Source organism: Ciconia boyciana, chromosome 2 (genome assembly GCF_034638445.1).
Source record: "Ciconia boyciana chromosome 2, ASM3463844v1, whole genome shotgun sequence".
Taxonomy (NCBI): Eukaryota; Metazoa; Chordata; class Aves; order Ciconiiformes; family Ciconiidae; genus Ciconia; species Ciconia boyciana.
The window spans coordinates 10,386,188-10,411,244 of record NC_132935.1 but is presented as its reverse complement, the minus strand read 5'-3'; the positions used below and the strand labels follow the sequence as shown (position 1 = coordinate 10,411,244).

General features: G+C 41.6%; 1 protein-coding gene across 2 annotated transcripts in view; it reads right to left on the bottom strand.

Moving 5' to 3' along the window:
• Positions 1-24,162, bottom strand: part of ASAP1 (ArfGAP with SH3 domain, ankyrin repeat and PH domain 1) — a 220,773-nt gene extending 196,611 nt beyond the window's left edge. The window contains exons 1-2 of one of the 2 annotated variants that reach the window (XM_072851885.1): positions 23,898-24,162; positions 4,833-4,919 (exon numbers count right to left, since the gene is read on the bottom strand). In XM_072851885.1, the coding sequence (XP_072707986.1) occupies positions 4,833-4,891 (59 nt within the window). In that variant the 5' untranslated portion in view covers positions 4,892-4,919; positions 23,898-24,162. The remainder of the gene's footprint in view (positions 1-4,832; positions 4,920-23,897) is intronic. The other variant, XM_072851884.1, reaches the window with a different exon arrangement.
• Between the last annotated feature and the right edge of the window lie 895 nt (positions 24,163-25,057).

Genomic DNA, 25,057 nt, shown 5'->3' with positions numbered 1-25,057 from the left:
GAGGACAGTCCCGTCGGCTGACTGAGCCTTGTATGAAATGTAACAACTACATACTTTAACCTGCAGCATGTTTACACTTTTAATATCACATAAGTGCATGATGTACTCACAGGAAAAGGCAAAGTCTATTTTAAACATTGAAGCCTACATCGCACATTGTGACTGGTGTTAATTTGCTTGAAGGGAACTTATATGGTAAACTGCAAAGTGTTTTTACTTGCGAAACAAGGCTGTTGGGTTTGACATTTGCAAACAAACCTTTGAAATTATTATGTTACGGGACAGAATCGTCAGGTAACTTTCCAGTCAAAGTAAAATGTTATTGTCTAAATCATATCACTGTAAATGCAGAAAACCAAAATCCAGACCCAGCAAACAGGCTGATTGCAATTCTGTATTTTTAAGTGACAGTATCTAGCAATATGGCTTATGGACTACATGAGCTGCATCAACAATTTCTGCTGCTGCTGTGACTGTTTTGAATACAAGGATCAGCTGATTTCAATTTTAATACTGGCATTTCCGAGGATTTGTCTTTATTTGGTGTTTAAAATTACATAAGAAAACACAAGTAACTCTCTCAGAAACGACAGTATTAGTTTAAAAGCCTTTTAGCACTAGCAACAGTGGCTTAAACAAAAAGTTCTTTTTGCATTCTTTCAATATTAATATGATAGCAAAAAGAGAACCCATTGTGTTCTCATTATAAATGACATTTTGATAACATTAAGATCTTGCATTTTTAACACTGTATGTACCAAACGAAAAAGATTAAATCAAAACATCAGAAACATGCCACTGAATGATATATTTTGCATCTTATTTACTTGAATGTCCTGTGCAAGGAGCTTGACTGAATGATAGGTAAGCTCAAATAGCCATCTCAAAGGACATCTGAAAATAACAGCACTGAAAATGAAGTGCAGCATTGAGTTACACAAGATTAAGCTGACTAATCTGCTGATTCAGTTTTGCCTTTGTTTTTTGGTTTTGTCATGCAAGATCAAGAGTCATGCAGACAAACACGTCATGGCATTCCAGGCTCACAACAACAAGCAACGGGCTGTTCCCCTGCAACTTCGGCATCCTCCAAAGAGAAAAACAGCAAGATGCTCACCAGCAGCAAGAGGCAGCAGGCTAAGGACAGGGAAGGCATGCTCTTTTTTTTGTTGCAGGTGTCCTGAATTTGGTATTTTTTTATTGCACGGAGGTTTTTTTGTTAGAGATGCTCATTTAAGAAACCTTACTTCAGTTCATAGGGAGTGTAATACTGCGTGTGTTGGGAGAGATCAGATTCAAATAAAGCCCTTAAAACATCTACGGAATATAAAAATGCAGCAGTATATTCCTCTAGAAGGACCATATTTTGGAGAGTCCAAAGATAGCAAACTCTTATGAATGCTGATGGATAAGAAAACTGTCAGTGGAGCCTCTGGCAAATTTAACCCTTGCCCGCGGTGCAAATGGGAGCCTGCTCATTCCTCACGGAGACAGTCGTGTGAGGGCTGCCGACCCCACGGGAGCTGCTCTCCCAGCAGCTCCCCCAACGCCGTGTCAGTGAGGGTGAGGACGAGCATGGAGGAAACCTGTGTGTGGTTATCCTTGCATCCCTGACCCTGACCAAATCCTTGGAGGATTGTCGGGAAGGGCACAGCAGACACATTAGCATGAGAGCAGGCCATGCTAGTGGGATTGCAAAGCACAAGGCAAAGCCAATATATCATGAAGGGGTATTCTGTGATTAAAACAAGAGAAATAAGAGTCCTTCCAAAGCAGGAATCATAGTAGCTGAATACATTTTTTTTTTTTTAATAAGAGAAATAGGAATGACTAAAATCAGAAAGCGATACTGCAGAAATGAACATGTTGCAGGGCAGCTGGCATAGCAGGCTCTCCAAAATAAAAAGAGAATGAAATAAAGCCTCAACCCGCACTGCAAACATTTCAATATTTTCTCTTTCCCTTTGGAAACGATATGGCTGTGTCATTATCCAGGCACATCTCTGGTTCTACCTAAGCTGCTAAATGTATGCTGATGGCAGCATGCGTTTTGTCTGCAGCGAAACTGGAGGTTCAGGCCAAAATGAACCTGGGAAGCAGTCTGAGAATGAAATAAAGGCTCTGCAGACTGGGATCATGTCCTTGAGCTGCCACTCATGGCTCTGACATGGCATTTGATCTCTGTGTGCATCGTTTCTCAATCTGTGGAATGCAGACAATTACATTTATTTTTCTAGGTGAAAGCACACTGGGCTTTTCCAGCTGAGTAGTGCTATCTCAGAACTAAGTATTTTTATTACATGTTTTATTGTAAGAGTTTCAAAGAACAGCTGAAGGATGAGAAGGGCTCTCAGGCCAGACAATTTCATCAGCATTTTATTGGACAGACAAAAAGGATTGGCAGGTAAATGAAAGGGTTGCTTTCTACCAGTTGTTCATGATGTGAAAATATGAAGCAGAGAGATCTGGTTTTGTGAGGGTTTTTTCCCCTCTGTATGATGAATTTATTAGCATTAGAGCAGCATGTAGTGGAAGAAGAGGGACTGAGACCCCACCATGCTAAACAGATACATAGAAGTCATTTGTGGCTTTACGCAAGCTTTTCTAAGACACAGTTTGCAGATGTGCATGTGTATGGACCTACTGAGTTGAAGTTCAAAAGCTGGCTTATAGTGTTGACTGAGCATACTTCATTTCTTAATTTCCTAAAAAGCATCTTGTTAGAGAAATGCTGGAAATAAATCTGCAGATGTTGGATGTTATAAAAAAGGCCCTTGCAGCCACTGAACTTACTAGCACATCTGCATTTCCTTTATATAAGCCTCTGTTTTCAAGGATGCATCACTTGGCCAGACTCTAGACTTGAACTTAGCATAGGAATTTTTAATTTAGGAGTGATGTCTTGTTGGGTTTTGGTGGGGTGGTTTTTTTTGGTGGGTTTTTTTTTTTTTTTGGGGGGGGGGTGTTTGTTTGTTTTATTAAGGAGATCAATATGTTTGACAGTACATAAGACCTGAAATAATTTGAGGCATATCTGCTTTAATGCTCAAAGGTTTGTCATCAAGCAAAAATTACTCAAATTTAAACTTAGGATCTGAATGTTTTATTAAAGTAAACATTTGAATGTTGTAGTTGTGGGGTTCTGTTAAAAGCCAGCAGACAACCATCTGGAAGCTTTTGGAAACTGGTCTTGCTCCATGGACCTAGTCTCCATTGGGTCAGTGTTCACATGGCGCTAAATGAAATAAAGAGGTTTGGAATTTCAGTCCATCGTAGCAGCGCCTCTCTCTGACTACTCATTTGCTTCTACTTTTAACCACTGAAATTGAGCTTGCTGCTTCCTAAGCTAACTGGCTCTCCGTTGACTAGAGGGTGGAGGGTGATCATCTCCTCATCTGTCCTGCCTCTAATGAGTTTTTTAATGCATTGCTGATCCCAGCAAATTTGAAAGGGGAGCAGGAAAGGTGTCAAAATTCTTCAGTTCCTAGAAGTTTTGTGGGAAAATAAAAATGAGCAGAGGAAAAATATGTTTATTGCCCCCATGGACAGAAAAGGTTCACCCTCATCTTGCTCTTTATCAAGAGAACCGGTGTAGGAGAAAGATCCTGTAAGCGTCCCAATCATGGGAAAAGATTCACTGATATTTTGCACCTCCTCAGGAGCTGCAATCAAGACCGAAATCTGTAGGAAATCAGGTTTCATTAATGTCAGTGATCTCACCACTACTTATTTGCTTGGTGGTGGTTGTGTTTTATTATATTACTCCAAGAAAATCTAGGAGCAATAGGACATAAAAAATTAAGTCCTGTTTCAAAATCAAACAGAAATATCCAGCTTAATAGCTTCATACTTTTCAAAAGATGATTGTTTGACTTCTGAACTCTTGCTTATTTAAGGCATCATGGGCTTAAAAAGGAAAAGTATGTGTAGCCATGTGACAAAGCAAATGCACCAAAGGAAGATTTATTCAGTTTTCAGAAGATCAGCAGCAGTGATTCACCCCTCTTGGCTGGGCTGGAGTCCCCGGTGGTGAACCATTTCCCCCAGGGAAGAAGAAAAGATGAAAGTCCCGCACTGCTGCGATGGCCACGCAGGGAGCAGTGACCTGTGCCAGGATAGCTCCAGCCAGTGCACCAGGTACAAAGAAAAATTCAGCCTTAACCGTCAGTGTTGTTGTTGTAGGGGGTTCAAGTCAGGCAATCCAAATGTAGCTTTTAGTGGTTCAATGAAACACAGTAAAAACTTTAAAACAAGAGCACTCACCATCCAGAGACTGAATAAACAAAAGCGTATTTAGACAACTGTGTGCTATTCAGCACTTTACATCATGAGAAGAAGAGAGTCCCTCCTCTTTCAAGCCCCCGCACAAATCTTGCCATAGATTTTTCAGGCTGATCTCAGAGATTTGTTTTTTTCAAAGTTAAAACAACATCAGTTATCAGATCTAGATGAGTTGAAAAGAGTTACAAAAAGTGTCCTTTTTATACCCTGCCCCCCCATCCAGCTTTGAAATCTATGAAAGCAAAGCAAAATACATAATAAATGTTGGTGTTCATTCCAGTACTTGCTCAAGCAGTCAATGGTTTCTAAGGATTTACTGATTTATTGTTTTTTTGATCCTTGGAAGGATCAATAGGTTAGACTTTCTCTGAAAAACACCCACTGTAGTCATGTCCAAAATGGCATCAAGCACAGTAAAAAAAAAACCACTGGCAGGTATTGCAATTGATTGATAAAACCAATTTCTTTTGGGATAATTTTTTCAAAGATTCTGGTCTGCTTTTTTACACTTTAAACCAGTTATTTGTATTTATGTCTTTCTTCTTTCTTACCGATTCCATAGTGAATCTCTTGAAGAAAAACTTGAAAGCCTGGAAGCTGACGATCTCATGTCTCATCTGTCACGACCAGAAACCTACCTAGATGAGGAGAAAAGGTCAAGTAAGTAAAACTGACCAAAGCTATAGGACTGACAAGACCACGTATTCAAACACTCAGTTTGAAACAATGTCTATTAATTCTTCAGTGACAGCAATTTATCATACGTTATTTGATTACTGCATTTGATATTGTGAATTTCATTGTTGTAAACAGATCCTTTAGAAATCTCCTGAAAAAATTGCTGCATGAGAGCTTCCATTTTAGCTGACGGGGAAAACTCTTCGTCTAACTAAATGTGGCAACTACTCACTCAGCTGCACTGAGTGCAGAGCTGGTAACGTCGCCTGTCCAAGTTGTCTGACACTTCAGAAGACCCTGTTTTCAGATATAACTTCAGTCTAACCATTCAGGCTGAAAATTTCCATGTCAGGTGTATGCACCAGACTGATTTTTTTTAGAAGATGGAGATACGATTTGAAGGATAAAGAGACTGGGAGCAAAAAGTGGCCTGACAGGGAAGAATCCTGCGTGTAGGACAGGGGAGGAGGGTGTGGGGAGACGGTCATATCAGGACACGGACAAGTGGTTTCACAGTTTTTCCTCAGACTTCTCCACCATTATATTGCATACTATTTCAAGTTTAAGACTTGCGTTGCTGCGGTAGAAGGAAGGTGATAGAGATGCTGTAAAGCCTCTGGAGGAGGTGGGTAGGACTGGGACATACCTTTCACTTTGAGACCTGCTGGGCTGATCTCCATGGTAGGTCCAAAGGGACAAGGTGGAAAAAGATTGACCAGGGCTTGGGGCCAGATATTGTCACTGGGAAGAAGGCTACCCAGAAGCCGCTGCCTTTAAAGATGAAGTGGTAAAGCAAGGAGACTGGGACAAGCCACATGAGACAGAGAGATGTGGACCAGGTAGGCTGGCAGAACAGGAGACGTGACAAAGACCCATAAGGATGAGATGAGGATCGAACAGAGGGGCCAAGGCAGAAGGGGAGCAGGAGGGAGGCCACCTCCAGATCATACCCTTTGCTTAGCCAGTCTGCCCATTTCCATTTGAGCATACCACTTGATTCCATAAGGAAAAGCACATCTCCTCCTGTATAAGTCTTTTTTTTTACCTTCTCTCTAAGAGAAGTCTTGTTACTTCTGTTGACCTATTTCCCCAGAGACTGCTGTAGATTGATTACGGGTTTTGTTCTGTTTGTTTTATGTTTCCAAATATGTCATGTGGGTTTGGAGGTTTGCCAACCCCTAACATTAAAAATAACAGAATAATCCCTGTCTCCAAGACACATGGGATTCAATTAAAAATTGCGACATAAACGTTTTTGGATGGGATGTTACTTTATCTCTTTTCCCTTCTATTTCTGAGACTTTAGGATACTTTCAAGTGATGTCGTCAAGAGCCCTTTTGCCTTCTGCCTGCCAGCAGATTTCAGATTTTTACATACTGACTGGAAAGGATCTGAGATTCTACCAAGTATGCCACCAGCTTGGCAGCACAGGAGAAGAATGGTTATGGGCTCTACCCATAAGGAAGAGGTGTGTCCTTTGATATGAAGGCAAGGGTGTAAGAAGGGAAGTATCTACCTTAAACCAAGAATATTATGCTTGAATATTACGTTACATGCAGGAAAAAGGTGTTAGAAGAAGACCTGGGCGCTGCACTGGTTTTTGTGGGCTGGGAAAGGCCTCCACCAGCAGACAACCGAGTACCACAGTCTTACAAAATCATAGCCACTGGCAACCCCGGATCTGGCTCAACCCATGATGACATGTCTGCTTGTTGTTTAACTTCACAGCACATCTGTTGCTTTTAATGATATTATCCATCTCCTTAGGCAAAACAGTCACCTTCGTGATTATAGGTTTATGCTATTCGAATCAAAGCAAAAAGAAAAAATATATAATGGCTCATTGCTTTCTAAATTGAATGCTGACTTAAGTTCACAAGTAACTATGATTTACATTACATGATGTTTTGAATTGATGGTAATTTATTTTTCATAAGTCCAAAAAGTCACAGAATCTCCTTACGTCTGCAATAATAAGCTACCGAATATTATTTAATTACCCATTTGCTATAGGCAGCGTTACCAGCATTTGTGGTTCGATCTGAGTGGCTCAGGATGATTATATTCCCTTTCTAGGTTTCCTACTAATTTCTGGGCCTCTCACTACTACAGCAACCAGCAAATAAAATGAAATATGAAAGAAATCCAGAAAAATATTTATAAAGAAATCAAGTTGGTTGAAGTTATCAGGATTGATTGATGAGAAACAACACTGAGAAGGAAACATGTGTGGCTCTCCTAGAGAGAAGAAAGGTGGCCCAGTGATGAATATGCTCATGTGGGTTCAACATCCCGACTCGGTGACCTCGGACAAGTTATTAGGACATCATTCAGATGACAAATTCCTCAGGCGTTATGCCCATGTGAGTGTTTTGTCTGGGTAAAGAGTCTTTTGAGGCTAAATACAACTTTTATGAAACTCTCGACCCAAGGACAGTAGTAGAATTCGGACTGTGTCAAGATGGCATCTTGACTCTGTTTCTCACCCCCTAAAAAAAGAAAAACAGTGCTTTCCAACCATCCTTGGCAATGTGAAGGTAACACTATCAGATTTATGTAAAGTCCTTATATATGACAGTATGTGAGTGGGAGCAGGGAGCGAATAGGAAATATAATACCCCAGAACAGATAGAGAACAATGAAAAGCTGGGGAAATGTGATTGCTTTTTACATAGGGACACCTACACCTGAAAAGAGAAAGACTAGTTGGGGCTTAAGTAAGAAAGAGTCCTAGCTGAGAACAGGGTGACTTTAATGGCAGCTGGGTGACAATTCAATACAATAATACAATAGCAAATTATATTAGTCCTCAGATGAGGAAAGCGTTTGTTCTTGTGCCTGATTATAAATACATACAATCATACTGAATTAATTGGTACAATCTAAGTGCTTGACTAACCCTCGCTTTTAACTAGTAAGTATAATGAATTAAATCCCCATATTTTTAAGCTTTTAGAACTGGTTAAATAGTGTGGAAAGCCAACAGATTCTCAGGAATGGAATATAAAAATTGCCAATATATTGGATAATAGTCAAGAAGAAAATCTTATGCAGGGATTTTACAGAGGAGAGGAAAAGATCAGGAAATATTTTTACACTCTTCAATTACCTGCATTTGATACTGCTTAAACTCTCTGTGACTTCATGCATAAGTTATTTAATGACCTATTTTGGTTTGCTTTTTATTTTGGAGGATTTTTTTTTCTTTCATAGTAGAATACGCAACCTGAACAGCAATAATATAAAAAATACATATTTTGCATGTCTAATGAATATTTTAGGACAAATATTAACCAGCCAATTTTCATGTATGCTTGAACTGGATTTAACCTAACTAGAAAAACTCAAACAAGCAAAAGTTAATATTGTTTCTACAGTCACTGATGTAACAATAATAGTCGTTGTACACCACCATGCTGAAAATCAACTCCCTTTATGTCCAAACAATAGTGTGAATCACAGAATTCTGACCTTGATATACAAATGTGATCATGTAGTAATTATAGCTCTTGTGCTTTCTGTATAAACAGACTGCTTCATCTGGAAATGCTGTAGGATACTGCTTCATTCTGCAATTTACAGCTAATGACTGAGCAGAAAGCTTTTATATCCCAAGAAGTTTTAAAATAAAGCAGGTAGAAAAAATCTTATTTCCTGCAAATGAAAAAATTAAGCTGGTTATTTGAACTACAGAGAATCAAGTCACTGCCCTATCTATATTCTGTTGAAAAGCATATCTTACAAATGTAAAGGTTGTCTTCAGATCACGTTTTGCAAAGGCTATTGAAGCTATTTTCATGGGTTAACTGACATGTTCTTGAACAACTGTGAGATTAAAGAAAATGTCCTTCATTTCATGCCAAAATCTGCTGTAGGTTTGTTCTGTTTGTGTCTGTGTTGGTATCATCCAAACAAGATGTAACAAACATGTTCTTTGGCTTCTCCCTAATCCATGATTTTGGTCACACTATTAGGATGTGGTCTAACAAACTTCAGTGAAGCAAACCTGAGGATATTTGTCTGTGGACAAGTCACCTCAGATTTGATTTTAGTATGTCCTAAGCAATAGAAGCTCCATCCTGACCTCATGCATTAGTTTTATGTGTTTTCAGTGCTTCCATAAAAACACACCATCAAAATACTAGCATGCTTACAGGCACGCACTAAATCCTGAAAGAAATAATAATGGAAAAGTCATCACTGAATTGCACTAACCAAGGCAGTATATGTATGTGTTTATTAAATAGTCTGGTTTACCCTGGATGTCCGTGCATAGCTGTCACTAACAGAGGACTTGAAGAGGTCCTGAGGAGTTGCTGTAATTGACCTTTGGGAATCCAAGCGCAAAATGCATTGCATGGTCCCTGCCTGGTCGGAGCACTCAAGGTAGGGAAAGGCAGTACTCAGCAAAAACCACAGCAGCTGGCGACCACCAGGACTGGATTTCTTGTCACAACATCTACGACTTGTCTTTCTGTTTCATCTCACCTGGTGCACTGGTACCTACCTTACTGCATGGTCAGAGCACTGCAAACTGACCGCCTGCTCTGCTCAGGATTTACAACTGCCCCATTCATTTCCTGCTCATTTTACCAGTGATAATTCTGTTTCCCTTACAAATTGCTGATTACAATGTTGAATCCAGCATAGAGCCCAGGAGTGACCCTGAAGAGCTGACTGACAGCCTCTTGATGATAAGTCCCTATTTATAATGGTTTCTGAGAAATGTCAATTGCTCAGTTTTTAATCAATTAAATAATTACACTGATGACTTCAGGTAACTCTAATTTCTTAATCAAAATGTTGTTTGGTGCCAGAAGTTCTACCAGAGTTCAAAAGTATTACATCAATAGTATTGATTTTTTTTTCAGGAAAATGTAAAAACTCAAAAAATACCAAGATAGTTTTCTTGAAATAAAATGTATGTTCCTTAATTCCATACTGATTGGCATGAATTGCATTACTTTTCTCTGATTCTTTATGAATAGTACCTGGAATTAGCCATTCCAGTGTTTTACACTGGACTGATGTCAGGCTGAGAGGATTATTAATCCTCAGGTCATTCCACTGAACTCTTAAATATATTGGCAAAGTATGAGCTTTCTTCCATTCATCTTGAAATACCCATGTGTTTGAATATGTATGGAAAATCAACTTAAAAATTCAGATAGTTTCTTGGACAGTATTCTTAGAAATAACAGCTGATTAAAAAAGAATCTAGTTTTAGGAGATGGCATTACTGTTAGTATGGAAGTTAGTTCTCCACCCTCATCTGATGATATGATCGTTATATGATTGTGAAATGGTCATGATAGGATATCTGGGCTGTGCAAGTGCTATAGAAGAGCTGCATTGGACAGCTTAAGTCTGGTTTAGGAATTCATGCTGCAAGACATGATAATTCTAAGACTGAACAGTTTTGTAATATACCAACTCTGTTGGTGTACGATGTTACAATACATTGCTATAGAGGGCCAGAGGGCTTACGCGTACTTGTTTGGTAATTTTCTGCAGTCTCATTCAAAGGTGAATTTTCTTTAAGACTCAGATATATGACAAAGAGATTTGTATAAGTATTTAGACTGAAGGACTCTCTAGTCTTTGAAGCCTGTCTTTTGTTATTTGTCTGAGGGCTTCAGGATGATGGTATTGCGACTTAAATCTCCTTGTATCCACTTAAGAGTGACCTTTTATCACTTCTGACTACATCCATCAGCTGTTTCTTGGGCTCAGGGAAGAATTTTCATTTTCTGGAGTTAGTAGCTATTCAGAGTGCCTGCTGCCTGGCTTCAGACCTCTGGAGAGCTTTCACTGATCTCATCGAGGGTATTTTTTTATATTTGATGACAAGGCCGCCATCCACAGTCCAAGATTTTGAGTTACTTACAATCCATTTCTGAAGACTGTGAGGGGCTAATTACACATGAGAGTGTTTCCCACCCTCTCTGTAAGGTTAGTCACTGCTTAATTATTTACTCAGTATGTCATCTATAGCAAAATATCCTGTACATGGTATATGGATAATAGATTAATAATATAATCTGAATGTGACATCAAGTCCTCTTGTCACTGCCCCCACTCATTCTCAATAGCCACTGATTGTGGGCTGAATTCAATATCAACCATTTGCTGAATGTGTTTTTAGGAAGAAGTAATTATAAAAATTAGAAACTAAACCTGGTGTAGCCATGCTGAAAATCAACTTGTCTCTGCATGAAAAGTCTGGTGCATATGAACTTTCCACGTCCTTCCTACAGCAGCTTTTCTACTCTGTGTTGGCAGCACTCAAGCAAAGCAAGTGGCACACCTCCTGCTTCTAGCCCTCATTGATAAGTCAGGCACTAATAAGGTCTTGCATTGTCCTTGTGTCTGAACATCTCACAGAAGTTAATGAATATATCCCATACATATTTGTAGGATGACTTTATATCCTTGTGATCAAAGCCTGGCTCTGGACTTGAGACCCCAGACTGAAGATCACAGAATCACAGATTGATGAGCACAGAATCACAGAAGATGAGCACATCGGGCTCCAGTTCGTGGCTCCTGAAGTGAACCAGAGCCCGATGTGCTCATCTTCAGTCTGGGGTCTGAAGTACAGAGCCAGGCTTTGATCACAAGGATGACTCCACGGTGTCTTCTGCCAACCCCTCTTGTCTTGGTACAGCTCTGCCCTTCAAAGTGCTGTGTTTTTCATGCCTTCCCCTTCGGCGTGCATCAAACAGTACCGCTCTACTTAGGTGCCCTGTGAAAATGTCACGTATTTTGGTTGATATAATACTGCTAGCCATCCTGTCCTTCAGCGGAGTGCAGAACTATCAAAGCATCTCTACAGAATATCCCAAAATACAAGGCACATAGAAACCTCAATGCAGGAATACAAAGATGTTCCTAAATATCCTCTTCTTTTGTTCTTCGTGTCTGCATCTACTCCTGTAGGGACTCATGCCCAGATCCATAAGCATGCTCTTTAAAATCGTATGTACTATCTATATAGAAAAATGAGATTAACTCAAAGTAAGTGACAGAACAGAGCCTTTAAAACTTGATCCAAACTCAGTCCCTGTAAATGGAATTCTTTGCATCCACTTTAGTGAGCTCTAACTCAACTTTTAGACTGTAAAAGTGGAATGTATCTGACAAAGCGTCTTTGCCTGGGCTGTTCACCCCAGGCTCCCTTTATTGTTACTGATGATACAGTCAATACAGACAACTGAAACTAGGTTACAGCTCACCTCATCCTACAAAAGTAGATGTTTAAAATAGAGTTACTAAACTAGATGTCTACAAAGGTCAGATGAATCACAGCCTAAACTGTCTCTTTCATTCTACTGACTAAAAGAGAGAGAGTAGGGTGCTGAGCCTAGAGGTAGACACCTACCCCAAAGATGCTCCACGCCCAAAGTATGTTGCGGAAGGTCCTTCGTATTTCTGCCTGAACCATACTGTGGGCAGAGACAAGATAATACCCCTAATTCTACATTCAAGAAGAGGTGCCAGGAGGAAGAAAACAAATTAAAAAGAATGAAACTTTTAATGGAAATCCCCAGAAAAAAATACCTATTGGTGCACTACCGTGGATGCTGACATACTTTCCACTGGCAATCTAATGGGAAGTTGTAATGATCTTTAGATTTTCTTGGATAGAAGAAGTTACACAAATAAAATACAATAAAATTATATGTTGTTATGTAAGTTTTATATTTTTACCAAGAGAAGAATGATGCAGCAGAAAAATAACCTTCTTTTTTCAATTTCATTTGTATCAGTTTCCTGATCAAGCTCACGTGACAGTACTTGGACTGCCTTTCTTGGTGACAGCATGAATTTATACTGAGACAGAAGCAATTAAATCACATGGTTTTGAAGAAGGTGGGAAAGCATTGAGACTGAGTGTCTCCAGGCCCCGATGATAGTTAAAAATACTGAATAACTCACACGTTGCACTCGCTAAACATCTCCTATTATTTAGTAAATCACTTCCCATAGAAATGAATTTTACCAATGTAGTAGTTGTTAGTTAAACTGGCTAATGAGTTGCTAATATCTCAGCAAGTGACAGTGAGATGACTGTTTTGGATGCACTCAGATGTGGTTGTCTCACATTATAGAAAGTAGAGATGTGCATGGTGGGAGTCTTGAGGTTTCTTCTGCCCTTCTGCAGCTGTGGAGCTGAGCTGCCTTCTCAGTGAATACTTGCCAAGTGCCGATGTTAAAAAAAGAGAAGAAAAAAAAGAAAGACAACTATTTCAAGGGGCAATTATCTAAATGAGCTGGAGAAACCTGGGATGACTAAGCCCCCAATCTCTGGAGAATTTGTTCTGAGCACTGTGATGAATTTTAAAATGGTATTGCATTCTGGGTTTTAATAACGTAGCCTTGCTCTTCTTCTTCTGGCTCTAGGCAACTCTTGTTAAGTCCATTTTTTACAAAAGCCTAAGGAAATTGAGTTAATAAGGCAAAGTCACTAAACCCACTGCTGCAGAGCTGCCAGGTGCCTGAGAGCAGGCAAGAAGGCAGGTGTGTGTGTGTTACTTTCAGCATCGTGCCTACCGAGGTGAGCCTTTTTATCTGTCATGTTAGGGATCTGTTTCATTTTCAGTTAAGCAAATAAAATTAATTAAAGGGGGAAAAAGTTTCGGTATCTCTAGCACGATCAGTAGTAATTTATGCGGCTTTGGTTTCCTTCCTCTGATATATTAATGAACTGAGTTTGGATCTTGACAAAACAAGAAACATCTCTGGCTAAAAAAAGGACCAACAGGAAATGTCAGTCTCCATCACTGGTTTACACTTTTAAGTTTGTTTCTTCAGTGAACAATGCTAGAAGCGCAAATGTTTTGCCACTTGAGGTTGGAGTCACAAGCAAATCTGGCACTGAAACACCAAGCCTCGGTGAAACACAAGTGTCGGTTTTGGGTGTGTTGGTCCCTGGGAAAATTCAAAACCTGAGTCAGCTGCCCATATGTCTCTTTAACCAACATCTGGAAGGCTTGACACTTAAAAGTGGGTTCACAGAAGAAGGCACAGTAAGAAGGAGGCACCTAACCACCTAACAAGGAACACGAGAGGTGCAACTGGGCTTTGATCGCAGCCATCGAGAGTTGAGGGTTATCTGTCTCTGTAGCAGACCTGTAATTGTGAATCTGCCCCTGGAGGTGGGAACTAAAGTCAGCCCTTCGTGTCTTGTAAAAATGTGATGCCCTCTGTAGCACTTGAGCAGTTAATGGCATTGTGTGTTGGGGAGGCTCCATGTTCAGTTCCCTCCTGTCCTCTCCTCCAGGCCCCTAAGACCACTTCTGCAAGGCCTAGAAATTGTTAGTAGTTACAAAACAATCAAGTTAAATCTTCCTTTGTGAAAAACAAAACCAAAACCATAGAGCACTGTGAATCTAACTCAGATTTTTTTTCCAGGGAACATCTGATCCAATTTAATTCAGTAAGTCCCATTCCAGTCATTAATCTCCAGCCAAATTTTGTTTTTTATTTTATTGCACATTATGATTTACTGCACAGTTCTCTGTTCATTATTACTTAGAGAAGCAGTTGCTCAGATCCCCTTTCCTGATCAGGAAAATACTGCGCAGATGTGAACAGAAGTAAGACTATTACTCCTCTGAGAGAACTCTTCCCCAATTAAAAATAGTATCTGTGAGGGAAATTATGATCTTGCAAATAGCTTCTGCTTCTAAGAAAGACTACATTAACAGCACGAATGAGGCCAGGTTTCCTTACATCAGGTCTACTGTTTGCTGCAAAAACAGTGCAGTAGCTGACACAATTAATATTGCACAAATATCCTAGGAGGGCTTAAAAATGTTGAAATCTCACATATGTATCCTTCAGTGCTTAGAAGAACCTGATCTGCCCAGCGCATTCCAGAATGAACCTATTTCCTTTTTGGGAAACAAATATCTTATTTGTTTTTGTCATGCACAGGAAAGAACAAAGCAGAAACATATTTTCTTGTGATAACTACTGTCGAAACCAGAGGGTGTTGCCAGCGTTCACACAGATGCTGCCTGGTCACTGCGGTCCTTCTCCTCCCTTGTGTTGCATCTGTGGGAAGCAGAGCAAAGCCCGCTGCAGTTTGCATCTGGAGTAGGAGCTGGATGAGACTGTTCAGCTCTGGTGTTCGTGACCACCGCCCATCTCCTGCTAAGCCTGGTAAACCAATATACGTTGCAGATGGCTGGAGGTGCTAAGGAGCGAAAGCACTAAGCGGTCCTTTCTGGGGATCTGAGTTTCTTTCCCGTCTAAGTTCACATTCTGGAGGGAGCCCAGTGTCTTTATCCAAGACGCAAATTGACTTGTCTTCAACAGTCTGGCCCAGCTGATGAATTCTATTTAGAAAGGCCCTTTAATTATAAAAACAAATGTTCCACAGCTCAGGACTGAGATACATTGTCTTGCACTGGGAAACTGAAGAGGAAGCGCTGAACTCCCGTCTACCGAAACCATAATTAGTGGACTGAAATAACTGACCTCACTTTCAAAAGGACATTGAAATAATTTATCCAGGACTTTGGTATGAGCTGAGGGTCTGAATTTTAGGCAACCAGCTTTTGAAAATTACCGATTTAAGCTTTTATCTACAATGGGCAGCTTTAGCAAACAGGGTCTTCTCCTGGTATTGCTTGTCTAAGCAAAACTTTGCCGCTGTACTAGCAGCCAGCACTAGTATGCAAGCAATTCTGATGTGAGGATATTATTATCCCCAGGAAACGCTTTTCGCATTAACATGGTGGTTTAATGGCCTGTGATATTGCAAGAAGGTATTTCTTCCAAGGAGAGAGAATTTAAGTGCTGGGATAAATAACAACAGGTGCCTTTCACCTAACTGTTATTGCTCCGAAAGCCACGCTGGCACATGCAGGTTTGCATGAACACCAAGAGGACTTGGGAGAGCTGAAACCCCACGTGGGCACCTGAAGGGCAAATGCCTGTGGAAGCTTTTCCCCCAGGTTGTGGTGAGCACAGTGCAGCATTCCCGTGGACATTCTCTTTTTGTCTCACAGTAGTTGTGGCTTTTCCGTTGGGGAGCAGGTAGTCAGAGGTTACAAACAGTGTTTTTTAGTTCTAGCCATCAGCCTGTTTACAAAATGTGTAGGAGCGCTTGAGAGCTCTGTTCCTCCATCTGTCTTGGTTGAGGGGGGTTCAAAGTCTTGGGGGGACACGTGCACACACAGCGAGGGCAATTGCCTCAGCCTGATTCACAGGCCCCGTGCCACAAGACCAGGCTACAAATATTGCAGAGTTCTCAGTAACGTGTTATGTAAACACCACTTAAATGATCTAAATTTCCGTGAAATAAGTTATTTTTTTCTCCCAGGTTGTAAATCACGACACGAACTAGATTCCCTTAAATGATAAGGTGTCCCTCAGCATCCAGCATCATGAAAAAGTGTTGTCTGTCACTCCTTGTTTTCCTTAGGGCCAGGCTAAACCTGGTCTCACTGGTTGGGGTCATGTCCCCTCTTGTGCTTGATCTGCCTAATGGTGCAAATCTATTGTAGGAGTTTACTTGTAAGTCTAACTCTCTTGCTCGAATTGTAGCGATAGGAGGACTTGGCTTAGGAAATTGCCAATATGACTCACAGGACATGGGCGTATTGCAGATTCCAGCCTTGAGAGGGAGCTGCTTAGGGCCTCCTGACTGTTTGGGAAATGAAACGGTCTTAAATGGGCAGAATTAGTGTTGGAAATGATCCTTGGGGGAAGGATATTTCTGGCTGAAGAGGAACCTTACAGCCAGGCTGTTCTCTGTGCTTGAAGGCAATGGAAAAGATGAAGCATAGGAGTTTATGATATACCATGTGCATACATGTATATACCACCCTATAGGGGGGACCGTGTAATTACTGCTCTGAGCTTCCTTGGATCTCTAGAAAGAAAAACATAAATCTCAACAGTCAAGCGATTTCTCTAATTCAGACCAGGTGTCAGGTAGGCTGTCGTATGGCTCCAGCATACAGGAGCAAAACATGACTTACAATCACCTTTTTATCCTTGTTCCTGCTGCTACTGATGCCCTTTAAGTCTAATATTCTCAATGGTAAGGAAATTTGTTTCAACTGAGCCAAATCCCATTTGTCTGTCTAGGTGGTGAGAACAAATACCAGCTGTAGATCATCTTGGGTCAGAAGTAGATTTTTAACCCCATCCTGGTCAACATGTGAACATGATAGCTCCTTCTCAACCACAACTTCATAAACACAGAAAATAAAAATAATAAAGTTTAAATGACCCATGAGATCTGGGATTCTGGCTAAGACCTGTCTTACCATTGATTACATCTGGAGTCAGATTGTGACATTGATTTAGGACAAGTGTAAGATCAGAATTATACCCTGCTGGTTCATCATAATTTAAAAGCTCTACATTTAATGTAGAATTATGGTACCCATTAGTTTTAATAAAATATCATCAGAAATTATTCTACCAAGGTAGAGATCTTCTTTGTTCATGAATATACATAACTACTGAATTGTAGGAATTTCTGATCCTGACAAGCTTTGCTATGTACTCAGCTACTAATTAAGAACAAGAATAAAAGGACACCTGCTGAAATAATTATTAAAGGATATGCAACTACAACCTGCCTCTGATCAGATGGATGGAGCCAGTATCCTACATCAGCAGAGAATGCAGTCTTACACATTTTATGACAAATACACCATTAGGTAAATGATTACATCAGTAAGCATATTAATTTGGGTGACTACTGAAGGGCTTGGATTTGAATGCAGAAGGAAAGTAGCAATATAGTTCCACACTAAATTAGATAGATAAAATAAACATTAGAGTTCCACGGTGCTGGCATAGATCTTACTTACCCACAAATAAATCTGGAATATTTCCACAAAATTCAGTTTGTAGCACTACTGTAAATCAGGTAGGAGACTAGGATTGGACCCTCACTGTCAATAATGTTTTAATAGCTGTAAATTCAGGACAAAATTCCTTCCATGATTTTGTCTACCCATTTTTGTCTACCAATTTGTTGTACCCATATAAGCCTTTTTTTAAATAGATGCTTAAAATGTTTATTAGTTTAAATAGAAAAAAAGCCTACAAATCCATGTTGCAAATATCTGCAGGACAAGTTCCTCCTAAGTATGAGCTCTGACTCAGAAAACCCTCCAGGTGAAATCCTGGAAAGCTGGGACCATAATCTGGGAAAATGCCGCTACATGTCCTCCCTGTTCAACTCTTGCATCCTACACACGACAGCCACTACTGGAGACAGGATCCTGAAGTGTTGGCTCCGATGGTTTTATGTTCTGATATAGAACCATAGTATTATGCTAAGGGCTTGGTGTTATGCTGAATCTAGATACCATAAGGTTTCTCCTAGTGCCTGAAGCATCCTGCTGCCTCTCTGTCTGGCAGTTCTGGCCAGACAATTGCTTTCTATGCATTTGGCCAACTGCTATAAAAAGGGCATGCAGCTGTGCCAGCCTTGGCAGGAGACATCTCCCTCTTCTTGGCCCAGTACTTTTGAGGAGCACATCAACCACGTGCCCTGCATTTCCCACTTACGTGCTCCCTTCTGGCTACTCCAGAGATGAACAAGAAGAAATGGGGAGCCAGCCATGCTTCTCCTGCTGCTGATCTGGGTAGTGCCATGCAGTGACTTGCCTATGGTCACATTGTAATTCAGTGCCAGAAGGTGGCAATCCCAGGGCTGTTGTTAAGCCACTAACTAAAAGCTGATTTATTTTCTCCCCAGACTGGAGAATAGATATGGAGAAATGCATGTGGTTGCAGATCCTCCCATGACCCTGGGGCACAACTCAGTTTCTAGCTGCAATCCCACCCCATCCCCGTGCCACAAGACCACAGCTCCAGCCACTGTAACCAAGAGAGAAGACTTGACAAGGTCTTATTTGCCCTTTTTCCAAAGGAGGTTGAATTTTCAACCTTAAGGCCACACTCCAAAAGTCATTTGCTTTCCTAGATCAGAGGCCATTCTGGTGATTGTACAGATACGGTATTTTTACCTGCTGAATTACAAATGAGGCTTGCAGCTGGGTGAAGAAGATTAATTGCACTATTTTATTTGCACAATGAACACTTAGGAGCATGTCTGTTTGTAGCCAAGGAGAGGCTCTTCTAATCACAGACTGAGGATGTACTGGAAATGGATGGAGATCAAAAGCCCATGACCTTTGGGCGTCACAAGCCACTTGCAGAATGTCTCACAGACATCTCCTCCCATGGGGAAATGTTGCAATCTTCAGTTTTATTGGTTTCTTTAAGCTCCAAATTCTTTAAAACTGGATGATGCTATAGCCCCGTGGCTCTGTGATGATGAGCACTGTGGCACCATGCAGGTGTTAGGATCTTCACCCCCACAAACACAACTGCTCACCTCTCGTTCACACATATCCTCCCTCCAGTCTTTCCTCCCTGCCCAACAAATTCAGGTTTTGAGGGACGGAAGAGCTCAGTTGGGGCATTTTACCGCCCTGAGCAGGGTTGCTCCTTGCCGTCCCCCCCGGAGCCTGGCTCTCCAGCCCCAAGCCGCGCGCCTTTCACTGCTTCCCCCGGGGATCACCCAACGGTCTCAGACACGCTCGGCTTCACAGCAAAGCTTCTCCAATTTGTTTGTTATTTTTCCGCTGGCTTTACTTATGAAAGCTGTGTGCCGAAACGCCCCCCCACACACCCATCACCACCCATTTTCTCTCCGTTTTGTTTCCTGCCGGGTGTTTCGCCCTGACACACCAAAGAAAGACATGAAACAGGAGGTGGGGAACATCTGGCCTTGGCTGCAGAGCATCATCTAGAAGAGAAGCTCCTAGAGATAAAAATCAGGGTTTTTTCCCTCTTTGCCGGACCTTGCTGTGGGATGTTCAGGGCTTCCTGCCGCAGTCCCCGGGGCGGCCAGCAGCCCCTGGCCAGGGCTCCGCTCTCCTTAACGCAATTACAGTCTGCAAACGTTTAAAGGCAGTTTCTTTTGAGTTAGCCACATGCTTCAAATTGTTATGTGGTTAACCGCTGAGAACAAACCCCCACACAAATACCTACGGATCAACTTGCTTGAGCCAGGGTGGTAGTGGTGGAGGCGGAAGGGGAGGGGGGAGGCTTCCTCATTTTGCTTTTGATGAGAAGAAAATAGAGTTTTCTTTTGACTTTTCCAAGCTGCTAGCAGCCGCTGTGTCGCGGTGCGCGCTGGTTGTTGCCGTTTGGGCATTTGTTCGCATTTACCGCTGATGAAAGGAGCCTTGTTCGACAGCCATGGCCATGTACACCACGGGCCAAGTCCTCCGCTGGTGTAAATCAGCTCGTCTGGTGAATGGGAACTGAAAACACGACCTCCTCTCCATGCGTGCTGTGCAAATGCTGAGCCAGGGGAAGACTTCAGTGCTTTGACATTGCCCTATCCCATGTCCCTTAACTCTTATAAAAGCTGAATACTTTTCTGCTGACTCACAGAGGCAGATGGATTTTGTTAACTCCAGCCGAGATAGAGGAGGATACAGGAGAAGCATCGCTGCCTCTCGCCGGGGCTGAACCCAGCTTTGGGGTTCAGGGGAACCAAGCGAGGAGCTTCACATCACGCCCTGTTCAGCATGGATGGAGCTTGGCTTGTGGGTACCACATGGGAGGAGAGTGATACGTGTTCCAGGCTGAGCCCTGCTGCTAATCAGTGTCTGAAATAATGAACCATACTGTTGTTCCTTCCCCCACCTCGTGCCCTCTCTCTGAAGCACTGCAGCTCCCCAAAGCCCAAGAGAGAGACTTAGAGCCAACAGCAACAAAAAACCAAACACCCCAAAACAAGCACAGAGCTCAGAAACCCTCAGTAATTCCATTGCCTCTGCTTAAACCTTCTTAAATTACAGAGTTTTCTAGTGAAGTAAATTAATTTCCCTTTGCTTGCATTTCCTTGTATTTTTGAGGACTATGAAGCCACTGAGGAGCAAATTGTCTTACAAACCCAATCCTACATGGCGACAGTTTCCAAACACAATTGGCATAGCTGTTCATCTAGCACTAATGAGAGTGGACCCAAGTGGAATTATAGATAATTATTTTGCTATGTGCCAACTTTAAGATCCATCTTAAGTTTATTTTCATTTATAAAATGGTGGATTAAAGACTCTACTAGGTGGCTAGAAGAGTCTTGAGGGAAAAGCTGCAATCCAAACATGATCCACTTTGCTCAGGTGCAAAACAAAATTGCATTCTTTGCTTTTTGCAGAAAACAGTGCGAAAAGGAGGGTTAAAAGCTTTGGATGTGGGGAACAGTTTCAGTGGAAGTGGTTTAGTTCCTCTGGTCCATTTATCATCTGAGCAGAGAAACATCACTGTGCATATGAAGTTAGCTCTGCAGGACTCTATGCCTGTCAAAACTGTTCATCCATACGTGCCAACAACAGCAAGAAAGGCAGGAGGACTGGCAGTCGTGATGGTGAATGAGTTGGACACATGGAGTGAGGGCGCATGAGCTGAACCTCCTCACTGATGCAGAAAGGGAAAAAGAGCGAGGGAAAGAACATTAAGGCATGAAGTGTCTGATCTCAGAGGGTTTAATGGTGCAGTCGGTTACCAAAAAAAAAGACCTTTTGCAGAATTTCTTCATGGGCAACTGAGTAGATAGGTCTTAGTGGCCAGTTAGTCCTCATGCTGCTGAAGGTACAGGAGTAAATGCCAGCAGAAACAGCTGCTGGGGGATACTGGCACATTAACATTATTGGCCGTGGGTAGCTGAGTTGGGAATACTGCACTTAGATAATTCAAAATTAATGTGATAATCACTTATTAAGGAACTATTTAGTGCTTGGTATAGTTATAGGGAGACATATAAAAAATTTCCACAGTCTAAATCAAACAGAACCATAAACCTATGTGAGGGCTATCAGGACAAAAAAAAAAAGGGGGGAGGAGGGAAGAGAATTCAGGTTTATAAAAAGAAACACGTACACAATGAGCTGAAGGTTGTGCTTCTGCACTTCCTGGTCTGGGTGTGAGCAGAAGAGGAAATACCAAAATACCACCAGAAAAACTATTCCCACAGCATTTCCAACCTGACTGAGACCAGAAATTTCTGACAGTCCTGCAAAAAAGGGGGAAAAAACCCACAACTGACCTAGTCCCAAGCCTCCTGCTCGTTGGAAAGCCAACAAAATTTCCAAAGCTAGGAGATTTGGGTAGATCTAGACAAGTCTTCGTATTTCCCCTGAGTCCTCATCTGTACTCTGTATTTTCTGCGGTTCACTGATCATTGGTGAGATTTTGACTCTTCTGCCAGCTTTGAGAGGAGTACATTTCTGCTGTAGCCAGTTTAATCGCATCTCTGACCACAGACCACCAAATTACATGTTAACTGCAAGGCAGGGCACCACAGTCCAGTCTAACTCAGGTGAGGGGTTCCTTGTCCTCCCTTTCATTTTTGGGGGATCAATCCCCTACAATGAGAGTACAAACCTACATACGCAGCAAGAACCGACATTTCAATGCATAAAATGCCATCAGTTTCAATGTTGCCTCATGTTCATAACCAAAACTGAACTCCTGAAGGCTCGCAGGCAGAAAAGACATGAGTTTGGTCTGGCTGGTGTCACACAAACCTTCCACTGATACCAAAGAAAACCTTGAAGAAGAGCAGCAGGATCACAAAGGGTTGTGTGGAAAGCTGGCACACCAGGCAATTAGTTTAAAGCTTCAGATTTGGAAGCTCTGCAAAGAATTTGGAAAATGGCTCTTTCCCTTTATTGGTATAAAAAAGGAAAGTATTCTCTCCTGCTAAACCCCAAGAATTTAAATGTTAAAGTCTCTTGATTGACGTGTAGTATTATATACTGGGATTCAGGACATTTTCAATAGTCTAATGAAAATCAGGGCCAAAGTAAAATTACTATAGAAAGCTGTTTTCCCTATAGATGTTTCCTAACATCTAAGCAATTTCTGAATCAAGTTTTTTTTCCCTAAAATTAGAGAACCGAATCCCTGGAGCAGCTCCAAGGAGCAGCTCAGGAATGTTCAGTGCAACCACAGCCTCCAGCTGTGGGACAGAATAAAAGTTGCAACAGCGGTGATGCTTTATCTTCCACATCTTACTCCAACAACACTTCCATGGGTGCCAGCAATGAAATCTGCTTCAGAGAGATCTGAAAAGAAGACTTTTTCTTTTCAAATGCTGAGTCACTCATTTTGAGACTGGTTAACTCGTTGCATTTGTGACTGCAGTTTAACTAAAACCGCCTAAGGCTAATGATTCTGTCATGGACTCTCACATCCAAAAACGAAGCTAAAACCTTAGCTAAGCCTCATGTCTGAATGCAGCTTTCCAGTTCATTCAGAGCAGCATAGTACTCAGCATTTTCCCTCCAACAACAGAAAGCCCCTTTCTGGCCTCCTGGAACACGGCTGCATGAAATACGTTTTCACTCCTACTGCAAACTTATTTAAGAGACAATAGGAGAAATAGTTGGCACATGGATTCTTCTTAAAACTTAAATCTAGATCAACAATAAAACATAAAAGGCCAAGGAAACATGCAAAGACACTCAGAAAATTCTAATTTTTCTTTTAAGATTAATTTTCGCTGAGATTGAGACATTGCAATTTACTCAATGTGGGCCCCATTCTGCAAGTCTTCTCACATGAGCTCTTTTTAAAGTCACTGAGGTTGTTTACGTGAGTAAAAGTTACTTACATGAGTAAGGACTTGCAGAATCTGGCCTTATACATTTTACTACAGTAAAGTTTACCTAGACGTTATCTGGGCTGTAGAGCAGCATGTATTTTTAGGAATTAAAAATGGACTTCAGTTGGTTTTTTTTGGAAAAAGTTCTAACTTTAGCGTCACCCATCTGCTTTTTGCAGTTTGCTCAGCAGCCACATTGAATGGACGCGCTCAGCCTTTGTCCCTGTCTCAGAGCTGCTCGTTACCAACCATGCTCAGCCCCAACGCGCCGTAACTCACCAGGATGCGTGCAGTCTGAATTCCCATTCCAGATTTGGTCCTCGAACCTAAGGCCATTATTCCATCTCAGACTAAAACATATTCTCCCATGGGCAGCTGAAAAAGACCATGTTTCTTCAGGTTTTCTTGCCACAAAAAGCTAAAATAAAGTGAAATAAAATAATAATAATAAAAAAGGAAATCCAATGTGCGGCAATCCCCAGAGTTCTGGAGTCTAAGGGTGTTGAGCTGCATCCATAAATGTCCTAACCGGTGAGGAGACACAGGCACTACAACTGGAAAGAGAGCAGGAAGGAAAACCTACCATGTGAGCAAAGTAAAAAAAAAAAAGAAGGGGGGGGAAGAGAGAGAGAGAGAGAAAGGTCTGCTCAGTGGACAGCACTTGGGCTGATAGCAGGGATTTCAGGAAATCCAAACACTCAGACAGGAAATCTGAACACTGGATAAACATGCCATAATCTCCACAGATACAGTTAACGTGCTGCGTCTCCCGTTAACCCTTAGCCTGCCCATGGCTGAGGCTGAAATCAGATATGCAACGCCTGGAAACACAAGCTGCCCGGGGGGCTCCAAAGTCTGAGCGCTCCAAAGTCTGAGCAGCAGCCCTGCGTCCAACCCTGCCTTCTCCTTCCCTCACTGCTCCGGCGAGGAGATTTTCCTCGCTTTATTTCTACATAGTGATGCTTTAGTTAAAACGTGTATGATTTTCCTCCTCTGAGAAGGAGATGATATTGCACCCTGAGCCCTGCAACAGCAGGGCAACCTGCCTGAACGCCTGTGTGCCACCAACCGTGGCTACTTGGTAGTCCTGAATTAGTTTTACCTGTTTTTTCCCCTCTCTTTTGCTGTAACACAAGATTTATACAGCTCTCTGTGAGATACTTGCAGGGTACCAGTGATCATTTGCTCTAGGGCTGGTGCAGCAGGGTTGGGGGGGCACCTTAGAAATTAGAGGGAGAGCATTCTTAAAGGAACAGGGGAGTTTAAAAACTCCCTTTATGCCATTTTGTCAAGGAATTGAGGATCAAAGTCTGCAGTCCTTAGTAAAAGTAAGATGAAGCTTGTTTGGTTGCTTGTTTCTGGAATATAGACTTTGCTCTTTGTGTCTTGTAGTTCACTCCCTAACATTAACATCATCACCTTTTTTTTTTCTTTGAGGC